Source organism: Rhea pennata, chromosome 4, assembly GCF_028389875.1.
Source record: "Rhea pennata isolate bPtePen1 chromosome 4, bPtePen1.pri, whole genome shotgun sequence".
In the NCBI taxonomy this organism is placed as follows: domain Eukaryota; kingdom Metazoa; phylum Chordata; class Aves; order Rheiformes; family Rheidae; genus Rhea; species Rhea pennata.
In genome coordinates this window covers 44,659,771-44,683,013 of record NC_084666.1, presented here as the reverse complement: position 1 = coordinate 44,683,013, position 23,243 = coordinate 44,659,771, and the positions used below count along the sequence as shown (strand labels likewise).

At 37.9% G+C, this 23,243-nt stretch overlaps 1 protein-coding gene across 1 annotated transcript; it reads right to left on the bottom strand.

Annotated features, from left to right (window-relative positions):
* Nucleotides 1-504: 504 nt before the first annotated feature.
* On the bottom strand, nucleotides 505-20,097 carry GASK1B (golgi associated kinase 1B). Its single transcript, XM_062573824.1, has 5 exons — nucleotides 19,868-20,097; nucleotides 17,973-19,258; nucleotides 10,599-10,813; nucleotides 5,768-5,994; nucleotides 505-5,053 (listed from the first exon to the last, which is right to left on the bottom strand). The coding sequence occupies exons 2-5, from the start codon at nucleotides 18,934-18,936 to the stop codon at nucleotides 4,846-4,848; spliced, it is 1,614 nt and encodes a 537-aa protein (XP_062429808.1). The 5' UTR covers nucleotides 18,937-19,258; nucleotides 19,868-20,097; the 3' UTR covers nucleotides 505-4,845.
* Nucleotides 20,098-23,243: the final 3,146 nt, after the last annotated feature.

Genomic DNA, 23,243 nt, shown 5'->3' with positions numbered 1-23,243 from the left:
CTATTAGTCTCTTTTAGATCATGAAAAAAATGCAAACTTCAGAGACTGAAAATTCTTGAGCTCCTTTAACTCTGTGTGAATCTCTGTTCCACGCAGATTTCAGTGCCTTTCTCCTATTCCTGTAGTTGCTTATTTGTCTATTGCCAGCTTACCAGTCATTTCCTAATAATCCTATTCTGGTACCACAAATGGACGTGGCCTTTTCTGCTCACTGTTTTTGTAAGGGGACATTCTCAGGACGACTAAAGAAGACAGTAAATATTAATGCTGCTGAAACTAGAAGCTCCACCACTATAGCGAAACTACTTAAAGAGTTACAAGTCTCGTGAGTAAACAGCTAGAAAATGTTTCCACAGGAAGAGTTTCATAATCTAACTTGGACTGTTTCTCTAAAGAAGCAGATTCAAGGTCATAGTTCTTCTTAAAAAGTGTCTAATGATCCACATATTGCAATAAAATGTATTATCATTTCATTATTGCAAATCAGAGATCTGAACTGAAAAATCAGATGAAGATAATCATTTTATTTTGTATATGTCTGGACATCATATGACCATAGTAGCAGAGAGAGCTGTCTAAACAATTATTTGCAATAATGTTTTCAGCATTGCTAATAAAAAGACAAATCTGATGATTTTTAAAATGCACAAAATCCAAAAGAAAACTGAAATTCAGCATCTAATGTAAAATTCCATAAAAACATCTCAGAGTTAGCATCACTGTGTCATCTGGCAGTTTAGCTCTGATCACAAACATATTGTCATTTTGTTTTACAATTGCAAGTAGAAGATTTTTTATATCATACAGAAGTGTTAGCAAAAGGAGAGTTAATGCTTTGAGAACAAAAGTTTTAATGCATCTATAACAATTTGGAGGTTAAACTTCAACTTATATCTATACAGACTTGGCGTTATGCTTGCAAATAATAAAATACTACATGTAAAAAGCAAATTGTATAAACCACTCACTCTTTTCTTTAGCCACACTGACTGCTTTATAGAAACAAGCATCACGTGTTGTATGTGATGTTTGCATCACATACACACAAATGCATGAAAGTATTCCCGGAACTGCCACTGAAAGCTTGTCCCTTAATATACCCTGAATCTATATTTGCTATTTTGAAACCACGGAGTTTATCTTTCTTTAATATAATGCATTACAGAATACATTTAAAAAAAAAAAGAAAAAGAAAAGAAAAAGAAAATTGCTCTCACAGTGCTCCACAAAAAGTTTCATGTCCTCGGCTTCTGAAATATTTAAGATTATTGACTTGCTGGCAAGTTCCTGAGGAATTTTAAGGCATCTGTGCCTGCGCTACTTATATTAAGCTCTTTCTTCCAATGTTATGAAATCAGCAACCCCTCTTGACTTTCTGAGTAATTCCATTTTATGTGGTTCTGGCTTTTAGGCAGATTCAAGAATGACATAATCTTCTTTTCCCACCCACAGATTTTGGACTGTTCCTGTGGGTTACACCCTTCCGAGCAATGTGCAACATGAATCTTTGTCTGATCCCATATCCATATCCATATCCATAAATGGAAGGCAGCCCAGCACAGAGGACTAAAACACAGTTTCTTGGCTGTCTGTCGATCCTCACCACAGGTAGAATAAGGCTTCTTTATTTTTTCCTATCAATTAGTATTACTTCAGATTCAGTGCAGGAATGTCAGTCCAATGTCATGCTCTTTTAAAAGGAAATGGGCTGATTTCTCCACAAGCTTTAGTCCTTTTGCTGAGAGCACAAATATCTTCTTGAATATAGTAGCAGCTTATGAACAAGCTACGCAAAGTGCTTCTTTTGTACTTTTTACTGAAACATTTATACAAATGCACTTAGAAAGTATACAATTTTGTCAATCTTCATTTTTGCAAAAAAAATTATACTTTGCTATCATGTATTCATAAGCACTGTAGCAGTAATACTTTCTATTATTAACAAAGCTATATTCAAGTACCAAGCAACAGGAAAAACACAGAAGAAAAAAGGCACTTTCCAGAGTTGGTCACCAACATTACAGAGCTAGAACTAATTGACAATCCAGTCCCGCTGCCCAACCTCACACAACGTCTCCTAACTTCCCAAAGACAACGGGTGTGTTTGCATGAGTAAGAAATATGGCATGTGCATGTAGCACAGTGGGTGAGGTGTCTAGATATGCATATTGTAATGCTAAGGCATCATCAGAAGGTGAGAGAGGATGTAGTGCTCTCACCTGTATGCCTCTGCCACTAAAAATGTCTACCAAAAACCACCACGAATTTCTTAAGGAAATTCATTTGTATGATTCCTCTCCACAATATCCATTCTTCACACTTAGCTTTTTCATGCTTGGTCAAGTTCTAAAACACTATGCCATTATCATAGTTACTTGGACATCCTAAGCTCTCGACTACCGGGAAACAATGCTCCCATCAAGCTTCAAGGATGTGAGAGAAACTCATCCTTACTATGTGGCAATTACATCGTACTTTGAAGGACTGGCACTGAAACTTCTAGCCAAACAAAAAATCATATATCATGCCCAAGGAAGCACTAGTCTATGTCCAGAAGAAACGGAGAAGAATGCATCAAGTTATCACCACAGAAATGGATGACTTAACCTGAAAAGAAAAATATCTTACTTTCTAATTTCTTCTTTGGCAATGGGTCAAGTCTGATAATAACTTAGGCAATATGAAAGGATGACTGGACATCTGGATGTGATGTCTAAAGACAGAAGAGGAGAAGCTAGAAGACAGAGTTCTCGTAAGACTTTTTTTCACGATCAGGTAGACTGCTGAAGCTTCACTTGGCCCTCTTCTGGCAAAAATCAGTGCAGCTGAGAATCGTGCCTTTATCTCACTCCTAGCATGTGTAATAATCCAGCCAAACAGGTATTAGCAGGAAGAAAACTAAGACGGGCTAGAAAATGGGAGAAATTAATCATGACAGTCACCAAAGTGTGGAATTTATGTTAAATAGAACAGGAAATTTCTATGTGAAGTGGGTCCAGAAGATTACTTCTTTCACTAGGTTCTGGTCCCAGTGCAAACTACAGCACTATTTTTCTTTCCATGGTACAAATTACTCTGCTAATAGGTTACAACATTTTTTTTAAAAGTATAATATCTAAATCATATTAAATTTTACTTCAGTCTTATCAAAAAGTCCAGAGCATTCTAAAACATCTTCTCAAAGCAATAGTTAAGATCTAGAAGTTTTTAAAAAGATAATGAATGTGACCTTTACTGACAGAGTAAAATAAAAGATTATCTAGATGAGAAAGCTCTTGAAATTTTGTTAAGTATCCTTAACTCTCCATATTATATCTATTGCTTCTAGTAATGCAATTATTGTTAATAGTTGTTCATATACAAGAATGAGAATGTTTTATCTGCAATGGAATTGTAGTTATTTAAGACATTAAATTCACCCATCTACATTAACACATACACAAAACATTATAGTTTCTCATAATGACAAGCAATCCAAAAATATTTTTACATTTTATATATTGTATATTCTGTTACTATACATAAAGACAGGAGTATCTATGAAAGTATGTAATTTTTGCCATTATCTCAAAAATTTACAGATAATAAGAGTGTTTTTAAACAGGTAGGTAGAAAGTATATGTTATGATAAACTATGTGAGTTGATATTTTATTTCTGGAACAACCATGAGACATAGGAATACCCTAAGTTAGACTGTCTCAGATCAAGTCTGACAATCCAAAGTACCTATCCAAGGTTTTCTAAAAACCTTATCTATGGGAACACTTGGGGCAAGTCATCAGTGAAAATCATCACACACTGGTCAATCTTAATAGAAAAGTAGAGTCTAAATTGCTGGCTAGAGCTGAGCAAACAGTACAAACAACATTTTCTGTTCTATTTTTTATGACATATCTCTATTAGGTCTGCTTTTTGATAATGTTCTAGAAAATTATTGTCAAGAATATTGCAAAACCAAAGTAGACTTAGCAGCATATTCACACAAGCTAAAGCTGAATTCCTACACAAAGCTGGTCGTACTAACGGGTGATTCTGTGAGTAACTCCTAGTTAATCAATAGACGGAAAATAACAGATGATCCATCTACTCATTGAAACAACTTGTACTTAAAATAGTACATCATAACAAATGACTCATGACCAATTGCAGACTATACCGGCCAGGTAGAAACTGTATTGGTCAAATTAATCATTTGTTACAGTGTATTCTCCTCACTCTGTTTCTCACTTTCCCTCATGTTCAATGGAAACATGTCTGCTTTTAAAACAGCTAAATTTAGGCCTCAAGTTTCAACAGATCAAAATGAAATAAAATAAAACAAGCTTTAGGAAATATTAGAATTTTAGTGTTCTAAATCAAAAAGGCAGATTCCTACATTAGGTATGTTTAAGTAGGTGGATGAGATGGCAATTTTCATCAGTGTGTTAAGTGCTGACAAATCTCTGTTACCATTTAAATCTGCAGTAAAGGTTGTACTGACTTGAATGAGAGAAGTTAGACTAATCCAGACTAATGCACTGAAAATTCTGCTGCTAATTCTAGAACAGTTTAACAGGAGGAGTCTTCATTGTGCATATGTATTACTGCACTATTTATTATACTATTTGGTTATTTTTCATTTCATTTCACTGGTGACATAGAACTGAGTTCACTGTGTTGAGTTGCAGCTGATATTTAAATGCTGATGCTTTTAGACCTTGTAAGTTTTCTTGTTTAAAAATAAGCTTGCTAGTTTGGAAAAATAAAAATTAAATAAGCCTATGAAGAAAATCAATTTTACTGTCAGTTTTTGCCTCATGTAATTTTTTTTTAAAGACTATCTTTCAGTTAAAAACAAGAGTATTTCACTCATTCATAGGTAATACTTTGGCTCCATGTGCATTTATGTAAGTAAGAAGAATTTTGGACCTCCTTTCTATTACATCAATAAGCTTTTCAATTCCTTTCCTTCCTCCTTGGCTCTCCCAGTATACTTTGTCAAGGAACAAAGACTGAAGCAACTTCTCACGTAAACGCTGGCTCCTCAGCACTGAAACTGCAGATTCAGGGAATCTGGAAAAGCACAAAGAAATTCATCAGCTTTGTCATCACTCAGAATTGCAATATTTATGTTGTGGTCTAGTAATCAATCCCATGAATATAGATGGTGACTCAGCAAAGGAAGTTGATGCAGGTCTGACTATATACAGGCTAACTGTCTCTTTTACATCAGTGAGATTAATCATACATTCTTAGACACATTCTCTATAAGTATTTCACAAACTGGGGCTTCAGCTGGTGATATTTATTGCACTAACTTAATGTCCCATTCTGTTATATTATAGTACAGTAACAGTGCAAAGTACTCACAGAAGAGCTTTACACACTAGCAAGTTTACGTTTGCAGAGTTGTCTTTTCTGTGTTAGAGCATGTATGTCTTTATAAATGTGTAGGGCACAAATCAGTTCTGCAATACTCCTGGCAACTTGTGGATGCTGTTGGTAATGTATTAAAAGTATGCTTAGAGTAAAAGTAGTTAAGCTTTATAAACCTCCCTACAATAATGACAGAAGAAACCTGGTGCTAATGCAACACTGATAATATAATAATGCCTTTTAAGCAGCTTAGGGAGAAGGACAGGCCTCTTCTTCCCCTTCTGCTCCCAGAACCCAGCACCCTCTGTGAATAGTGCTTTATTCCTTCTAAATGTTAAGGAGCAATTTTGCTTCTAACTGAAAAACTGAGAAAAATTTATCAATCGTTTAAGTTAATAACTTAAAACTTACTCATTGATTCCTTGTAGTATTTTAAAATCTAGATTATCCTCGCTTCTGTCAAAGAAACCCTTATTGTCTATAAAAGCCAAGTGCTTTCGGTCATGCCTTCTCTGAACAATATGCGTCAGCTCAACAGCATCTTGATCACTACATTTCAGCTTCAGTCCTTGCTGCATGCAGAGATCTTCCTTGAGAGGTCTGAATCCACAGCAATTTCTGTCTAGTCGATCATAGATCTGAAATCAAGTACAGTAGAATGCCAAATTAAAACAGTATCAAAGCATTTGGGGCAAAATGTCACTAAAGGCATCTCTAACATAGCTGACAGGAAAACAAGCTCAGAACAATTAAAATTAAGTCAGCGGTGAAATGAAGATAAAAGACATGGTCCCTATACTTCATGTACCATTACAAGCAATTTCCCAAACTATGTATTTTATCCGTTTTATAGCCATGACTGGACTGACAAGGTGGTGGATATAGTTCGGGATTTTTCAAAAGGCTTTATAGCTTTTAAACATATTGTACTACTGCTGTAGTACAATAGAAATAGCACGCTCTAACGCACACAAAGGATCTCCATTTTGTGGACCCTGTTAGACTAATAGTACAGAAAAAGAAACAATTTAAAAGATTAGTAAGGGACACAGTAAAGCACCCAAAGCTACAAAATGCAAGAACGGAGCCTGCATTTATAACCTCAAAGAAGTCTCCCTGAGTTGCCCTGGGGTATATACTTTAGTCTAGACATTATGGTCTAGACTATTGTTTCCCATGTGAACTCTGCTTATTCATGGCACAGTACTCAGCGAAGAATACATATGATCTAACTTTAGTAGTGTAAATGTTAAGCATCTCTTCCGATCTAGTCATTTATGTTCTATTCATCATAATGGCAAAAAATAGGCACTTCCAGAGCACAGGACACTATTTTAGGATAATTGTCTAAAATGGGAAGGATAAATCACTCTTTGAAGGTGCCCTCCATTGACTAGTTGAGAGTAGATGCCTGAGAATGTCAGGGCACTGAGGGCCCCAATGGGCTTATGGTCCCCCCATCCATGCACCTTCTGCCCATGGGCCCAGGGCACCATTTAAGCTCAGGCCTGGCCCCTTAGCCCTGGCCTGAGTTATGCTGGAGGTGTACCTGCTTCTTGTCTGTTACTTGTTAAGCCTGAATTGCTGTTTGGGTTTTTTGGCTTGACTATGGGCCTGATCTGTTAATTGGCCCTTGCCTGATACTTCCTGGACCACTGGTGGGACCCACAGCTCTTGCCACCCTACTCTGCTTGCCTGGCTCAAGTGCTAGGACACTGTGCCCAGCCAGTGCAGGCACCCTCAGCTCCTGACTTGCCTCCCCTTTCGGAGCAGCCCTGCTCTTGTTGCTTCCTGGCAGACATTTATAGACATAAGGTAGATCTAAATGAGTAGCTAATCAATGGCTTTTCTTTTTCTAATCCTTCTTATTCACTTTATATAGCAAACTCTTCAAACTGCTTTGACTATGAAGATATTAATGTTCACATAGACAGAAAGCCTCCTAAAATTATAGTTTTATTTCTGTGACATCAGTGAAATGAGATGTTATGACTATTCTCCTGATACAGATCTAGATGCATGTTAGTGCATGTCACTTTGTTCGTCAAGTGAAAGGCCTAGTCTGATTTTTCTCAAGTGTGCAGCACCGTTGCCACCAGTCTTGGTGGCAGAGCATGTTTTCAACTGTGAAAAATTTGAGGAAAGGACTTTCTTCTTTCTTTCTTTTTAGGGCAGCATTCAGCATCTTCAGGTACAAAATCTTCCTTTCTTTGCAGTGTTCTATCTCACTGAATTTCTCATTCAACTCACTTCAAATTTTGCAAGGAAAAGCAGAGGCCCTCTAAATAGGCTCCTTCAACATAAAGTCCTAATTCATTCTCACCACACTTCACTACATGCCCTAAGTAGATGAGATCATGTTCTTAAAGACAGCATCTTCACAATAACTTGTATCATTACAACATTCATTCCAGTCTGTCCTAATATTTAACCCTTATGTTGCAACCTTAATAGTTTAAAATTGGTTTTTATGTCATATATTTATGTACATAAGAGGTCCAAAACTAAAGAAGCCATTTTACTTATGCCCTTATTTTACCTGATTTCTTGTACATAGCAAGTGAAGGTCAAATGTAAGCATTTTTCAGCCTGCTCCTATGTTTGAGTATTTGAAATTAGAAATTAGGAACATCTATTAATGGCACCTGATCTAGTCTTCTGACAAGAGCATGTTTAATAGAGAATATTTTTACCATTACTTTGTATTTCCAAATGATTCATGAAGATTTTCTCAGAATAATGTTGCGTGCTTTACCAGATCACACTTTACACTGTAAAGATATTTGTCTTGATATTCAGCTCAATTTTTTCTTTGATCAGCTTCAGATTGTTATTCTCACTGATGTCTTTTTTAATCAACTCGAACTCAGAAAATTTAAGCCAGTTGCTGTATCTCTGCAACACAGTGACTGGTTAGGCACATTACACATACACATTTATTTTAATTTTGCCCCATGAATCGGTTCTTACAGCTGTCAGTTACTGTTCTCTAAATTCACTGTAGTTTATCTACATCATTTATTCTGATTTGATCTCAAATGTACAGAGAAGAAAAAGAAAATCCGCCCTCCCATAGAAATGTATTCCTATGACTTATTTTTTTTTTAAGTATCACTTTGCAAACAGTAATTTTCTTCTGATTCAGTCCAGGAAGATCCCACAAGCGCTGTCTCTATTCTACTAATATATGCAGATTCTGAACAGGATACTGTAATTAAGTAAGGAACTCCTGGAACAATCTCTTAATTAAAGCTGCTCTGATTTTTATGTACATAAATGTATGCACACAAACATACACTTCTAAGTAAGGAGATGTGAGTAGGTTTCAGCCTTTTCCAATCTAGAGTTTTACAGATCAATTTGTCAATAACCATGGATAGGAAAACCTCTCTGTGATTAAAGCTACACACCCTTTTCCTTCAAAATAATCAAAATGTTAAATTTTCATTGAAAGCCAACTGCCTGGTGGTATGATAACAAGTCAAACATTTGTATCCACAAGCAGTATTTGCAAGACATTTAGTGAGTTACTAATTAACCAAAGCTCCTTAATGAATTGATATATAAAAGTACTGGCACACTGATGACTTTATTATTGTTATACACTAAAAATTTGGCATTTTTAACTCTGAATCCCTTCTTAATGTTTTTGATTGTTTTCATGTTCTGCTCCTAAACTCAACAGAAAAGTCTGAGAGCATCCAGATAAATTTTTAATCTTGGAGAAATCTCAGACCCATTTTCATCACCACTTGCTCACATTTTAATACATATTCTTGCCTGGTAGGCAACTGGAGGTGTAAAACACTCTGGGTGATACCAGATATTCTTAAAGAGTAATTTATTTTGTTTTTTATCTCATACATAGTCCAATTCTGTTATTTCATAATTGATCTCTCCTTCTGGCTAATAGGAATTCTATTATGACGTTTATAAACTTCTCAGAGATTTTAAAACTAGAAACCAGCACAGAATTCATGAAATTTTTTAAGCTCTTAAACAAAAAAATAATGTCATGAAAATGTGTTAAAATTTATGACACTATGACATCCTATAGAGGCTATATAACTATATAACATGATGCTATGTTTAGCATCAGTATAACCCACATATGACTTTATACCAGATTCCAAAAGTTACTTACTTATAGTGAGACTAAAGATGGAGTCATTAAACAAGTGACAATCTATTTTCAGACTAGAATTTCATGCTGTATACTTAACAAGTCTGCAAAAATACAACTCTAAAAGATGGAAACATCCATTCGTCCTATAACAGAATTGAGAAGTGGGGGGACAGGCTATGCATAAGCAAAGTCGTGATTTTCCTATCTCAAAAAATGCACTCCATTAAAAAAAATGAATTATATGAACAATCAAATGCAGTGCATATAAAGGCTCACTGTAGTTTTAAATACAAACAGCACTACATAAAGCAGTAAGAGCTGCAGGAGGTTCAGTCACCCAGAGCTGTCTGGCAGGCAGGGACGAATTGAGGTAATGCAGTATCTCGAGAAGGCATTATATTAACATCCACTCAGGTGGTCCAGTTCATTCCTTATTAATACAGGGAGTGCGTTAATGCCCTTTACAATTGCTGTAACTGTGGTCACATACCATTGGACAAACCCCCAGTTTGGTGTTATCTGGACAGCTAATGATTATGCCCAATACCTAATTGAAGAATAGCAGCCATGTTACTCATCAGTTACTGCTTTGCTCTTTCCTCATATTAAATCAAAATGCTACACCACTTGCTAACATTTTAAATAGAAGAAAAACTAACCAGTACAACTTTTCTCTTGATCTGCATTTCAGTTGATCAAAATGAAGTGTATGAACCCTTTCTTACTCAAGAAATTACACTGGAGATGAAGGTGAGGAGGTAAGGAGGCATCAAAAACCAATGACTTGTAGCTGCAAACGTAGTTGAGGATTAAGCTCTAGGAGAGAAATAATATGGCCACCTCAAAGGCGAAGTAAACAGATACCTTGAGACAAAAGCCTTTGCCTTCTCTTTTAGAAAATGAGATGGTCAAGTTCCTGTCCTTTTTCCCTAATTATAAGTTGAGTTTTTAATTTTAAGTTCTTTAAAACTAAGAAACCACCAGAAACAAGCTAAAATTGGGTAGATTTCCCCCAATTAAAAAAAGGGGAAATAAACTAAAGTAACTTTTCTAAAGTCCCATTTGTGCTCATAATGACTCTTTCAAGAGTGATATTTGCATTCAGGCATATTTTACCTGCAGAAGAAAATCAAAGAGTGCCATCTTGGACCACTCATGATGATGGATTTCAGTACAGCCCCATTCAGCTTTGGGTACTTTACCATTCTGCCAGCATTTTTGCTTCAATAGTTGCTGGTATCTCCCCCACGTTAATCGCACTGAAGAATGGGTAATATTATCTGTTGGGCTCAGTGTGGAATCCCAGAGAATAACAGGACAGGCTTGACTGTCTGAGAAAGGAAAAATAGAATCATTACTATGTTGGAATAATGTCAGACTTGATCACTTTTTATACATCAATAATTATAGCATTTTACAAATATTTTACAGATGTGGCAGAAAAAAATGCCAAGGCCTAATAATCTGACATCCTTTGGTTAATGTGGTCTTACCCCACATCTAAAACCAGCCACCACAGGAATGAAAAAAACAGACATTACGAATGTCTTCTGTGTACAGAAGGCTTTCTCTGTTTGAAACAAGAGATGAATGTATAAAAATCATACACAAACTAAACTATTAAAAATTTTGCAGGTAGATTAAGAGCCTACAATGCCACTGTGAATCAAGGCTGTAATATTCCTCTGATTCCTGTGAACTAATGATGACTTATGAGAGCTGAAAATTTGGCTCAAAGCTCTTCTTCTGTGTGGCAAAGAAAGACTACAAATCCTGTACTCAAAGTGGATTTATTTTGTCATCTTTAGCATTTTAAGCCTATAATGTACAATTTCACAGCTCTGAAGTGATATATGAGAATGCTGGAGAGTGAGCTTATTATGAACAAACACCTAGACAAGTATTTTTATACTACCCAGCTATAACATACATGATATCTGTTTTATATAGCAGATATTTTAGCCTAATTCTTTAAGTTTGTATAAATAATATTCTGCTCTAACCATTAAGCACTTTAGCTTTGGTGAATTCAAGTATTTGAGGTCTGGAGTTATTTAATAAGAAGAAACATCTGCAAAGAAATCAAAATAAGCTTTCCCTATATAAGAACTAATAAATATTTTTCACCCAATATCAAGTAATAGGCATTATGTATCTACTTAGGGAAGTGGAACTATCCTGTTAATTGCTAATGCAATGCCTCTATTGCTGCCTTTCTATCCAGGGCTGACTGTTGCTTGTACCTACTTTAAAACAAAGTAATTCTATCCAAAAAAAGGCCAAAAAAAGACGTATTAGTATACAGAGGAGGAAATATCTATTGGGAAAGCTACTGGCTAAAGGGCAGGTGTTGGGACATGTGCAAAGTTTTAGAATTTATTTATATTCATCTTTTTATTTATATTTTTTAGAATTTATTTATATTCATCTTGATCAACGAACGGGCAGGGTGGTAAAACTAAGCTATATCCAGCATGCCACACTACTGTGCATTGCATAATTACATACAGGCTAAACTGTCCTTTTACATCTTCCATATGCACACCGAACCAGAGAAGCATCAGAAAATAATGATCAGTGGGGGTAGAGGAATAGTGCAGTGGCTATACATCTGCTTTACACACTGAAGGTCCTGGGTTCAAGCCACAGTGGAACCAGCACCAGGAACTCTTTGGGAAGTTGGACTAGATGACCTCCAGAGGTCCCTTCCAACCTTACTGATTCTGTGGTTCTATGATTCTATGACCAACAGCAAGGCAAGTAAAAGTTGCTAATGTGCATGCTCCATCTGTAATCAGTGGGGAATGAATCTTCACACTGCTGAATCGAAAGGCAACTTGTTCAAAGGTCGTTGACGGATCTAAAACAAAGGTAAGAAGTGATCTCTGCTCATAATTAGCAATGAATCATATGTAAAGATTGAACTCCTCTCAGGTGACAGAGTGTGATGGACCTCACACGCAATCAAGCAGAAAGAAATCAATCAGCTTCATTAAGAAAAGTAGAAGAAAACAATGTCCTCTCCAAAACCAGACGGTAAATCTTCTCTGTCATGGCATACACACACAAGGTAGCCTTTTTCAAACTGATCCAGCACGTAGCTCCACCAGCTTTTTAACTCTCCACCTGGTTTTCTGATGTTTCCTTAGCAACCTAGGAAGTGCCATAAGTCAGTTCAGCTACCAGCTAAACTTATTTTCCAAGCTACTTGGAGAAAATCTGTATAAGTATTAGAAAATTTCACAAAAAAGGACATTTTTCTTCAGAACCTAGACTGATGTATTATTTTTATATCCCTAATAACAGCTTATACAAGTATTCCTGAACTTTTCCACAAACCAAATGCATCAACAGTCTTCTAATAAAACAACATCTCTTGCCTACCCAGAGGCAAGACATGATAAACAAAAGTAATATAAATACTTGAAAGACATGAACAATATGTTGCTAGTTTCCATTAAGATAAAAAAAGATTTTTAAAAGTCCAAGGCTAAATACAGGAAATGTTTCTGATTCAGAGGAAATGGGAGCAAAAAAGATGAGCCAAAATAAAAGCTTTCAACTTTGTAATATAAACTGAATTAAAGGAATATGGAACAGCAGCTTCAGTAAAGAGCAGTAACTCAAACTGCTGACATTCACAGGAAAAACATGAAGATGTTGAAAAAAATAGATAAGGGGTTTGATTAACGGCTGCATGAATTAGCTCTACCCTGCTGAAGTTGATGAAGTTCTGATTCAAACCTCCTGAGGACAGAGCTGAAGTTAACTGAGCAAAGAAAAGTACAGCCTATGTATGAATCAGAGTTTAGTACAGCAGGGATTGAGGAGGTTCAGCACCTTTGAAAATAAGTCCAGTGTGTTCTGGTGGGCCTCTTTCCTAACCAGTCTTATACGGTAGCACATTTAGTGCTTTTCTGTCACCGCAGCTGGATTGCTGCTCTAAGCTATCCAAGGATGCCACTGCTACTCTCTGCTAATGCAGTACCTGAAGATTGAAATAACTTCTCAGAAACCCACCGTAAGAACAAGAAATATTAAGAGGTACCTAGTTAATCTTGCCCAGTGCTGGTTAACTTGATTTTTGCTTTTAATCTGCCATTAAGATACATACACCTAGTTGGGTACTGAAAGTCAAAGAGATTTACATGGAAAACATTTTCAAAACTGGTATTGTAACCATCTTCTTGGTAATTCATACGGATTTTTAAGCACCAAAATACTTCTAAAAATGTTAGGCCCTTTAGGAGCCACTACTCAGGGTATCCTAAGTTGAATAAACTAACACAGGCGCAATGTCATGTTGCTGAGGCTACACCATCTAAGGTACTCAGACTGCTAATTCACAGTTAGTTAATGTATCACTACACAGCTTCTCCCACAGAAGCATCATCTAAAACATCCACATTCCACTGTGGATGGGCTGCTTGCTTCTGAACTACATAGATGCTCTTCCAAATACTACTCTTACATATCTAAAGCATTCTCTCTAACTTTCTCATAAGAAAGATCCTTTCTTATGTCCAAGAGCCTCAAGAAAAAGAGCAAATCTTTCAAGAGATACTTAAAGCTCTCTCTCAAACTCAACATTTCTCACTGCAGTTCAGCATAGTTTACCACTGCCACATTTGAAAGAAATAACTTTTTGGCCATATATTAGGGGGATAATTTAGTGTGGAAGGATGAGGGACTGACATAAGCAGCATACAGGAATGAGAATAATAACAAAAAAAAAACATGGCTTAAATGTGAGAGATAAAACACATGGACAGAATAAGAAGGTACAGAGAAGATAGCCATTTGTTTTTTCTTTTTCTTGCCTCCGTACCTTAATCACAACTATTCTGTGCTTCATGTATGTGAATGTCTCAACTGAGGAACGTGCGAAATGTGCATCAGTTGCTCTCTACACTATGGACTGTATTACTGTCTGTAGAGTTCTTAAAAAAAAAAAAAAGAAAACAAAAGAAAGAAAGAAAAAGAAAGAAGAAAAGCAATATAGCCCCTAGTACCTCTCTGAGGAGTACAACATTATGGACATATGTTGTTTCAGGTTGATAAACAGAATCTGAACAGATCAATTGAAGCATTTTGGAACAATCTGAATGTATAAGGCAGTGTTAACTTTCCTTATTCTTTGCCCTGATATTAATAACTCATAACATCTTTGCCTGCTTTTGCATAACTTTTGATGGGATGGAAGGGGCAGGCTGAAAGTACAGGCTGTAACAGAGAAAAACTTGATTCCATTTATCATCATATAGAGGCCAGTCAATGCAAAACAAGTATGATCAATAGAGCCATCTATCAAACCTGTGCCTTTCATTTATTTGCACAAAATCAACCATGAAAAGTGTTACTCAAATGAATAGCATCTTGTACGTTTCAGAATAAAAGCTGTTCTAAGCAAATAATAGGTTCAATCTTCAGCTAAAAAAGCCCCACTGAACTGAGTACACCTGTGTTTACTCCTCTCGGCACAGGATCAAGCATATTTAGCCAAATTCACCATACCAGAGAACTGTGGATGCTGGGCAGCATGCGGGTAACTCAGCTCCTAAGCCAGAGGTGTAATTCAGCAGTACGTTTGTGCCAAGCTATGTAGTTTGGCCTGGCGCTAGGACCTGAAGAACCAAAGTACCTCCCTCCTGCAGCCAGATGCAGAGCCGGGGAGCACCCGCTGCTGCTCATCTTCCTTCAGCGGTTGCTCAGGCCCTAATATTGACATCATCCTGCTCCACAAATGCTGGTGCTGATTTAGAGACAACCTAATGCATAGTCATTTTACTTAGCTTCTGTGCAAATTCATTAGGGTCAGGCTGTGATTTCAGGCTGTAACCTCAAGCGTGGTCACCTAAGCAAGTCTCTTCTGTTTCTTAGGTTTGGATGATCGAGTAATGATCCTCAGTCCTTTGGTATTAATGTGATTGTCCCCAAACTGGGACGCTCAAGAGTCATCTACCACTTTCTACATAATAGATAAGAGTTTTATGGTAACTTCTTGTTCCTTTACAGGCTAAGTCATATTTGTTCTCAGCTGTTACAGTGCTCACAAAATTCCTCATCCTTTGTATTTAGCTTTGCTAATAATTAGTATCTGCTTGAATATGCCCTGAATCATACTTACTTAGTTCACAACATGGAATTCTAAAGGGCTTCACTCATCTGTATTTCCCAGGCCTTTTACATTTGGCCAATCAGTCACAAAAATATGAGTGAAATAGTTATTTTTACATACATGTAAGGTAGATAAGTCATCAAATAAAAAAAAAATCAGTTAACACTGCAAAGCTTTTACAGTTAACTAGGGACAGCTAGCAGACAGAAGAGTTGCACGCAGTATTGTATCAGACTTTTTAAAAAGTCAGTGGGGGAACTGTGGGAATAAAGGATGCCAAATCTGTGTGGGGATTTAGTAAGTGCTTCTTTGAAAGTGCTTTCAACAAAATGAATGACAGTTTTGAGAAGCCCATTTTTTAAGATTTTAATGCTACATCAAACATGTCTCATTATATCACATCACAACTGAGGCAAGCTAAAGGGATGTGTCATGGAAAGAGTCATGTCAGCCCAGAAATTGTGTACATACACATGCACAGTCTCTAATCCTGCATTGCTTTCTTTCCCATATGAATAATCATGATTCACACAAGCAGCCCTGTAAAAACATTTGGAGTGCCCATCTAAACTTGAATGCATGTTACAGAAATGAACTTGTTAATTGTTCATATTGGCTCACATATTTTTGTTCATTTTCACAAAGATGTTTTCTATTAAAATATATTGTTAATTTAGGAGATTATCCTGAATAAAAGCATGCAAATGTTAATGAGCTCAACTAAATAGTAGGCATCTGAGCTCCAGCATGTTTCCAGGCTAAACGAATGGACAGAGGCAAGGTACGGTAACCATTCCAAATCCTCCATTCACCCTTTAGCTGGAAAAAATGAAATGAGACTGAAAAAAAGAATGTTATTTCTCTTCTCATCACCTAGCAACACTCTTCTTGCTATAGGAACATAACCAGTTAGGAGGAAAAGAGAATTAAAGAGAGCAGAATGAGCCCTCTGTCTCAGAGAACACAAAAAATGTTGAGGGGCGAAAGATGTTAAGCAACATAATACACAATTAGCCTAATAGAAATTTTCAGGAGGCTTGCAGCCAAACTGTGCAGAATCCCTCTAACTGAACTACCTTAATTCCTTATGACAGCTCTATAGCAATATATCTCGTTCCTAAAAATAAACTGTGCATAATGTATCTTCCATGCTCTGAAAATATTAATAATATTCAAAAGCCATCAAACTGTTATTCCTAGAGATTCACTCGCATTGTTATACAGGCTGCCAAAGGAAGATTTACAAAGCAGGAACAAATCAGAGGTCACTAGGTCCTCTTCCAGCTACCATATTTTAGAAAGTCATTCTTCCTTTACTCTTTCTTTGAAGAAATACAGACTAATATTAAAAATATTTTGTATAAGCTAATTTCAGCAGCAAGAAATGAACAGCAAAAACAAATAGCTACCCACTTTAGCAATGATTCATTAAAATAAAATGTAGCCCTTTTGGGTTGTGATTTGTGAGGTATAAAAATAGCAGTTGGGCTGAAGACATACTTAACAAGATAGCAATGTTAGAAGGCTTACTTCTATCTCACATTGCATGTATGAAATCTATCTTTAATTTCAGTTTAGGACAAAAAAAATCAAGTTTTTAATTTAAATCTGTTTACATCAGTCATGCCACAAGTATATTCCAATGTCTATTGTGTATATTTGTCTACCTAACATACTCATGCAGATATGTGCAATGAGTCTCAAGATGTCAATCAAGATTCACTAAAATATAGTAGATTTTTTCAATTATCAGGGGAGAGGGAAGAACTTTTTTTATGTTTCAGTCCCCAGAGGTATTAGTACCATCAGAGTTGCATCAACCTACCTCTGATACTCTCCCCTACTTCTCAGAATAGGTTCTCTGACTATATACAGAACTTCTTTCCTAACATTTATTTGAGAGAGATGAATTCTTTTGCTCACTTTCAATAATATTTTGTTAAAGTGACATCTGAGAAAGAAGAAAATATATAAAAAAATCATATCAAATTACATCAATACCTATCAAATCACAGGATTTCTGGCTTATTTTTTGCCAGTTTCACTTTAGTCAGTCTGTACACTGTGGTGTTACTTAGAAATGACCCCCTTCCTTTTTCTCATTCCAGTCTTTTGTGGAGGGTAAATTGTTACTGCTCTCAGCAATTCAGTTATTTTATTGGGTATAAACTTCAGGGTATTGCACCCATTTGGACCAGACAACACCACTGCAGAAGTTACGTACAAATATCAGCCTTATCCCTCTGTAACAATAGGATCAGTTCTCACCCTAGTAGGAGTTAAAACCCTGCTGCTGTCCCACTGTTAATGTGGGAATAGGAGGGAAGCCTCAGCACCCCATCTGGAAGCTGAAAATCATAGGAATGCATTACCTGGGAAGAACTCCGATTTCCTGCTCACAGAAGGTAAGCTCCTGTTTAGCCCCAAGATCCTATCCAAATGAAAGGCAAACACCTCACTCATGTCAAGGGGTCTTTTGATGATGCCACAGTGCCCATGATTACAAGCGGTTCCTGGGGTGTGGGAACCCCTCTCAAACACTACCAGGACTCCGTTATGAGAAGGTACTTCTTGAATACTCTCTATTGGAGCATCTGCCAGCATACGCATGCTTAGGATGTCGTCTTTCCTCAGCCAAGAGGGAGAGCTCTCGCTGTAAATCCTGATATTACTTTCCTGAGCCTGGGGCTGTGCCTTTATACCTCCAGGAATCCCCCCAGGTCTCCAGTGACCCCTCCCCCTGATTGCCATTTCTTTATCCCTGTGTTCATCCAGTTGGTGCCTCCTTGTCTCTGGAACCATTGCTGCTCCCACTGTGCCTGCAGCACGCATGGCCCTTCCCGGTTGCTGGCGAAAGGTCTCTTCCTGGCCAGTGAAAGCAGCTTTTGGAAAGTGTTGCCCATAGGACAAAGGGATGGCATGTTTCTTCCTGCGCTTTGGCTTCACGGTGCCTCTGATATTGGCAGGCTTGCTGCGCTTGGACCGCAGAGTGATATAAACTACATTGGGCGGCACTGAGGTCCCATTGCCACCCAGCTGGGGTTCTTTGAAATTGGGTGGGGATAGGGTGCCATCCAGTGGGATGCCCAGAAAAGGAGTTTGGGCTGCATCATGGAGACTTCTGGAGCTAGTCTTTGAGTGTCCTCCTTTGTGCTGGGGTAAAACGTGACCCACTTGACTGACGAGGAAGCCCAGGTAGATCACACAAGCTGTGCCCACTAGCAGATTCCTCCTTGTTCTTGGGCGCCTGCAAGTCCATAGCCTCAGCACTCGTGGTGGGCACAAGGGGCAAATTAACCAGTTTTTGGGTTTCCCTGGCTGATCAAAGAAGGTCATTTCTCTAGCGAATCCACATGATGAAAACAGCACAAAGTCTTCAGTACATTCCAGCCAGGATGATGATGCATGATTTCCCTTCCCCGATTTCTACTTCTCCTTTTCCAAAAAGCTTCCAGCATGGGTGATGGACAGAGGCTACTGATATGCCTGGGAATGTGTTTAGTACTAAGGATGCTGACACGCCACCTCAACAAGCTGTTAAATTCTTATCAGCTGTCACAGGGGAAGTGATTGGCTTCAGAGAATGAATGGAGGCAACTACGTAAGCAAAGTTTACTGACTTGTGGTCTAAAATAGCTGAAGTTCTGAATAGCTGAAACTGCCAAAAAGAAGAGATTTAGTAGGAGCATTTTATTATTCACATAAGTAATACAGCATCTGTGAATCTAGTATCCAAGAGACAGAGAGAAGTTCTAGATGAGACAGCCAGTGTGCATCTAGAGACATGTTAGCACACGTCTTTCACTTTCTAATTACATTATCAATTAAATACTAACACCATGAAATACAGGGTTAATTGGCAATCTCAGTTGTATTCCAACATTAGAAGAAAAGCTTGTCAAACCCAGATCAGTATCTTTTTCTTATGAGACAAAGTCCTCACTAAAGCTCATATTATATGTTAATGATATAAATTATACAATATTTACTAACTAGTAACTATAGCAGTTTAATATGCACACATATTTAATATTCACAAACTGAAAAATAGTAGCAGTGCCAAATTTCTCTGGTTTAATATGAATACAGTTCATACACTTCATAAGCCCAAATTAAAGATGAAAGATGGTTAATCTTTACAGAAGTCATAAAACAGGATCTGGTTATAGTAGTTTTTCAAATAAAATAATAGTGGCTTTCTCATGAAACAAAGATAGAGTAAGTACACATTTTATACTTATTAAAAGAAAAATAAAAAATCTCTTACCTATTCAGCTTGACTCATCCTTTGTTCTGGTAAACTCCTTAGGTTAATACAAGTAACTTAGTAAAAGCTGACGTTCTCCAAGTATTCTAGCACATATTTCATTTTTAAGTATGGTCCACATTTTAGGTATTTCATTGCAAGCTAAATACTGTTAGGAAGCTAACTGTACTGAGAGATTGTTTGCATATGAACTGCTATAAACTTACATGAACCTCACGTTATAAAAAAAAAAACTTCTATTTTAAATTCTGTAATGAAAAGTCCTGTGAAGTATCTGCCTTCTAAAAGTACATTCCATCCATTTCTAACTCCTGAGGGCCCTCTAGTGCACTGCATGCAAATGTACTGAAGAAATTCCCATTTTCTAGATTAGGGAGGAAAAAAAAGGCCCTTAGAATTTTATAGCACTTGGGAATCATATATTCTTATGTCAAAAATGAAAAACAGATAGTGGCTTTTAAAATCTCATATGAAATATGCTCTTAAGCAGCTACAGAGTGTGCCTTATATTTGTGCTTTCCAAAACGAGACATAGCATTGTCACTATACAGACAAGAAAGCAGGGCAGGGAGAAGTGAAGGGCTCGCACAGGATTAAACAGTGAGATAATGGCAAAGCTATGACTTCTGACTCCTTGCCTTGTTTAAGTATGAAATACAAAAATGTGTATGTTTACAGTAATTCAAAGAGAAATTCCCATTTCTATAATACCAAGTGAAATATATCACTAAGAAACTGGTTTATGTTTCAGATGGGTCCAATTTGAATTTAAAAAACTCGATATGGGTGGATTTTTTTTTTTTCCATTGGCCATCACTTTTCTTCATTCTTTGTCTAAAATGTGTACTGTGGAGTTAAGAATTCATGATACCTGCCCACCACCATGAAAACCCATGGGTACAGAGGGAGCTAGCGGATGTTGTTGCCAGGCCGCTCTCCATCATCTTTGAAAGGTCCTGGAGAACTGGAGAGGTGCCTGAGGACTGGAAGAAAGCCAATGTCACTCCAGTCTTCAAGAAGGGCAAGAAGGAGGACCCAGGCAACTATAGGCCAGTCAGCCTCACCTCCATCCCTGCAAAGGTGATGGAACAGCTCATTCTGGATGTCATCTCCAGACATACGGAGGAAAGGAAGGTGATCAGGAGTAGCCAACATGGATTCACCATGGGGAAATCCTGCTTAACCAATCTGATAGCCTTCTATGATGGAGTGACTGGCTGGGTAGGTGACGAAAGAGCAGTGGACGTTGTGTACCTTGACTTCATCCAGGCTTTTAACACCGTCTCCCATAACATCCTCCTAGATAAGCTCAGGAAGTGTGGGTTAGATGACTGCACAGTGAGATGGATTGAGAACTGGCTGAAAGGCAGAGCTCAGAGGGTCATCAACCGTGGCGTGGAGTCCAGTTGGAGGCCCGTGGCTAGTGGCATCCCCCAGGGCTCAGTACTGGGTCCCATCCTGACCTGGATGAGGGGACAGAGCGCCTCCTCAGCAAGGATGATACCAAGCTGGGAGGAGTGGCTGAGACACCCAAGGGCTGTGCTGCCATTCAGGGAGATGTGGACAGGCTGGAGAGTTGGGTAGAGAGGAACCTCCTGAGGTTCCACAAGGGCAAGTGCTGAGTCCTGCACCTAGGGAAAAATAACCCTAGGCACCAGTACAAGCTGGGGGCTGACCTTCTGGAGAGCAGCTCTGCAGAGAAGGACCTGGGAGTGCTGGTGGATGACAAGTTGACCATGAGCCAGCAAGGTGCCCTTGTATTCAAGAAGGCCAATGGTATCCTGGGGTGCGTTAGGAAGAGTGTTGCCAGCAGGTCGAGGGAGGTGATCCTGCCTCTCTAGTCAGCCCTGGGGAGGCCTCATCTCAAGTGCTGTGTCCAGTTCTGGGCTCCCCAGTACAAGACAGACATGGAGCTACTGGAAAGTAGTAGTATACACATATACTTATGTGTATAAGTACCTGAAGGGAGGGTGTCAAGGGGACGGGGACAAACTCTTTTCAGTTGTCCCGTGTGACAGGACAAGAGGCAATGGGCAGAAACAGAACCACAGGAAGTCCCACCTAACCGTGAGGGGGAATTTCTTCCCTGTCAGAGTGACGGAGCCCTGGACCAGGTTGCCCAGAGAGGTGGTGGAATCTCCTTCTCCAGAGACCTTCAAAGCCCACCTGGATGCAACCCTGTCTAACATGCTCTAGGTGACCCTGCTGAGCAGGGAGGTTGGACTAGATGATCTCCAGAGGTCCCTTCCCACCTCACTGATTCTATGATTCTATGAAAAGAGCCTTCATATTACCTGCTTTTTCCAAAACTGATCTCTCAGGGAAAAAACAGATTGCAAGAAATCTCCCTGGCCACTACAGCTCTTCTCTCTTTTCTAGTCCAAATTTGACTGAAGGGTTGTTTCCTAAACAAAAAAGATTAATTCAAACAAACTCCAATTTGAATTATATCAATAATATCAGCACACCTGTGGCTACTGATGCTTAACAAACCCCTGTTGCTTTGTTTTGCACTTTAAAGGAGTTGCCAGAGATGCACATTAGTAGATCAGCTTATACTCTTGGGGCTCCCTCTAAAAGAGGAGTGGTCATTAGCGAGGGACTCCAGCTTTCTGGCCCATTTGACCAACAGAGCACTATAAATGGCTCACAGTGAGAACTGTCTCCTCTGTTCCAATTAGTAACAGCACAGGGTGCAAAATATCAGCCAAGTTACATGGTTAAACCCAGAAAAACTAAAGGTAAATATGTACTGCAACCTAATAGGAGAATTTCATGCATATTTACATATAAGCAGGCATAAAATATTTGAAATACCTAAGATATGCTCACACCTTTAGGGATAAATAATGCAAAGTAAATAGATCTTTCAATTACACCTTCTGGCATCTGTATTGACTTACAGTGATTTTGACAGCAAATAATTCAGCAAGAAGCTCTTACTCCACTTTATTTCTTAGAAGTCTTGGAATTATTTCAATTTTTTCACCTTATATTGCTATTGGCACGGAGTCACTTGGGTTAGGTAAGTTATCACGCTGTTTTACAATGTGCAGTTCTTCCATATAGATAATACCATTACCTGACCATTACAATCAAGCAGTGCTGAAACCCAGCCAATTTTAAGTTACTTAAGTTACAGGTTCTTTTGCTACAACATTTCTTAATTTTGTAACCTATACAATCTTCCTACTATAACTCTTAAAGAGATTATTTGGAGAGGAGTATAAAAGCACTTGTTTTTTATTCCTGATTTCCTTTGGACCCTAGAAATTTAAATATGTGGTCCCACTGATGCACAGTGTTGACAATGTTGAGTTTTCTTGAGGTTTTTAAAATGCGATTATAACAATAATAATTCCTTTATTTTTTGTGT

Excerpts from the sequence above, each read along its gene's own strand:
- GASK1B (XM_062573824.1), bottom strand. The coding sequence starts at position 18,936 with ATGACCTTCTTTGATCAGCCAGGGAAACCCAAAAACTGGTTAATTTGC. Across the intron at positions 5,995-10,598 it reads TCTTTGATTTTCTTCTGCAG|ATCTATGATCGACTAGACAG; the intron begins GTAAAATATGCC and ends ACTTGATTTCAG. Across the intron at positions 5,054-5,767 it reads ATACTACAAGGAATCAATGA|ATTCCCTGAATCTGCAGTTT; the intron begins GTAAGTTTTAAG and ends GTGCTTTTCCAG.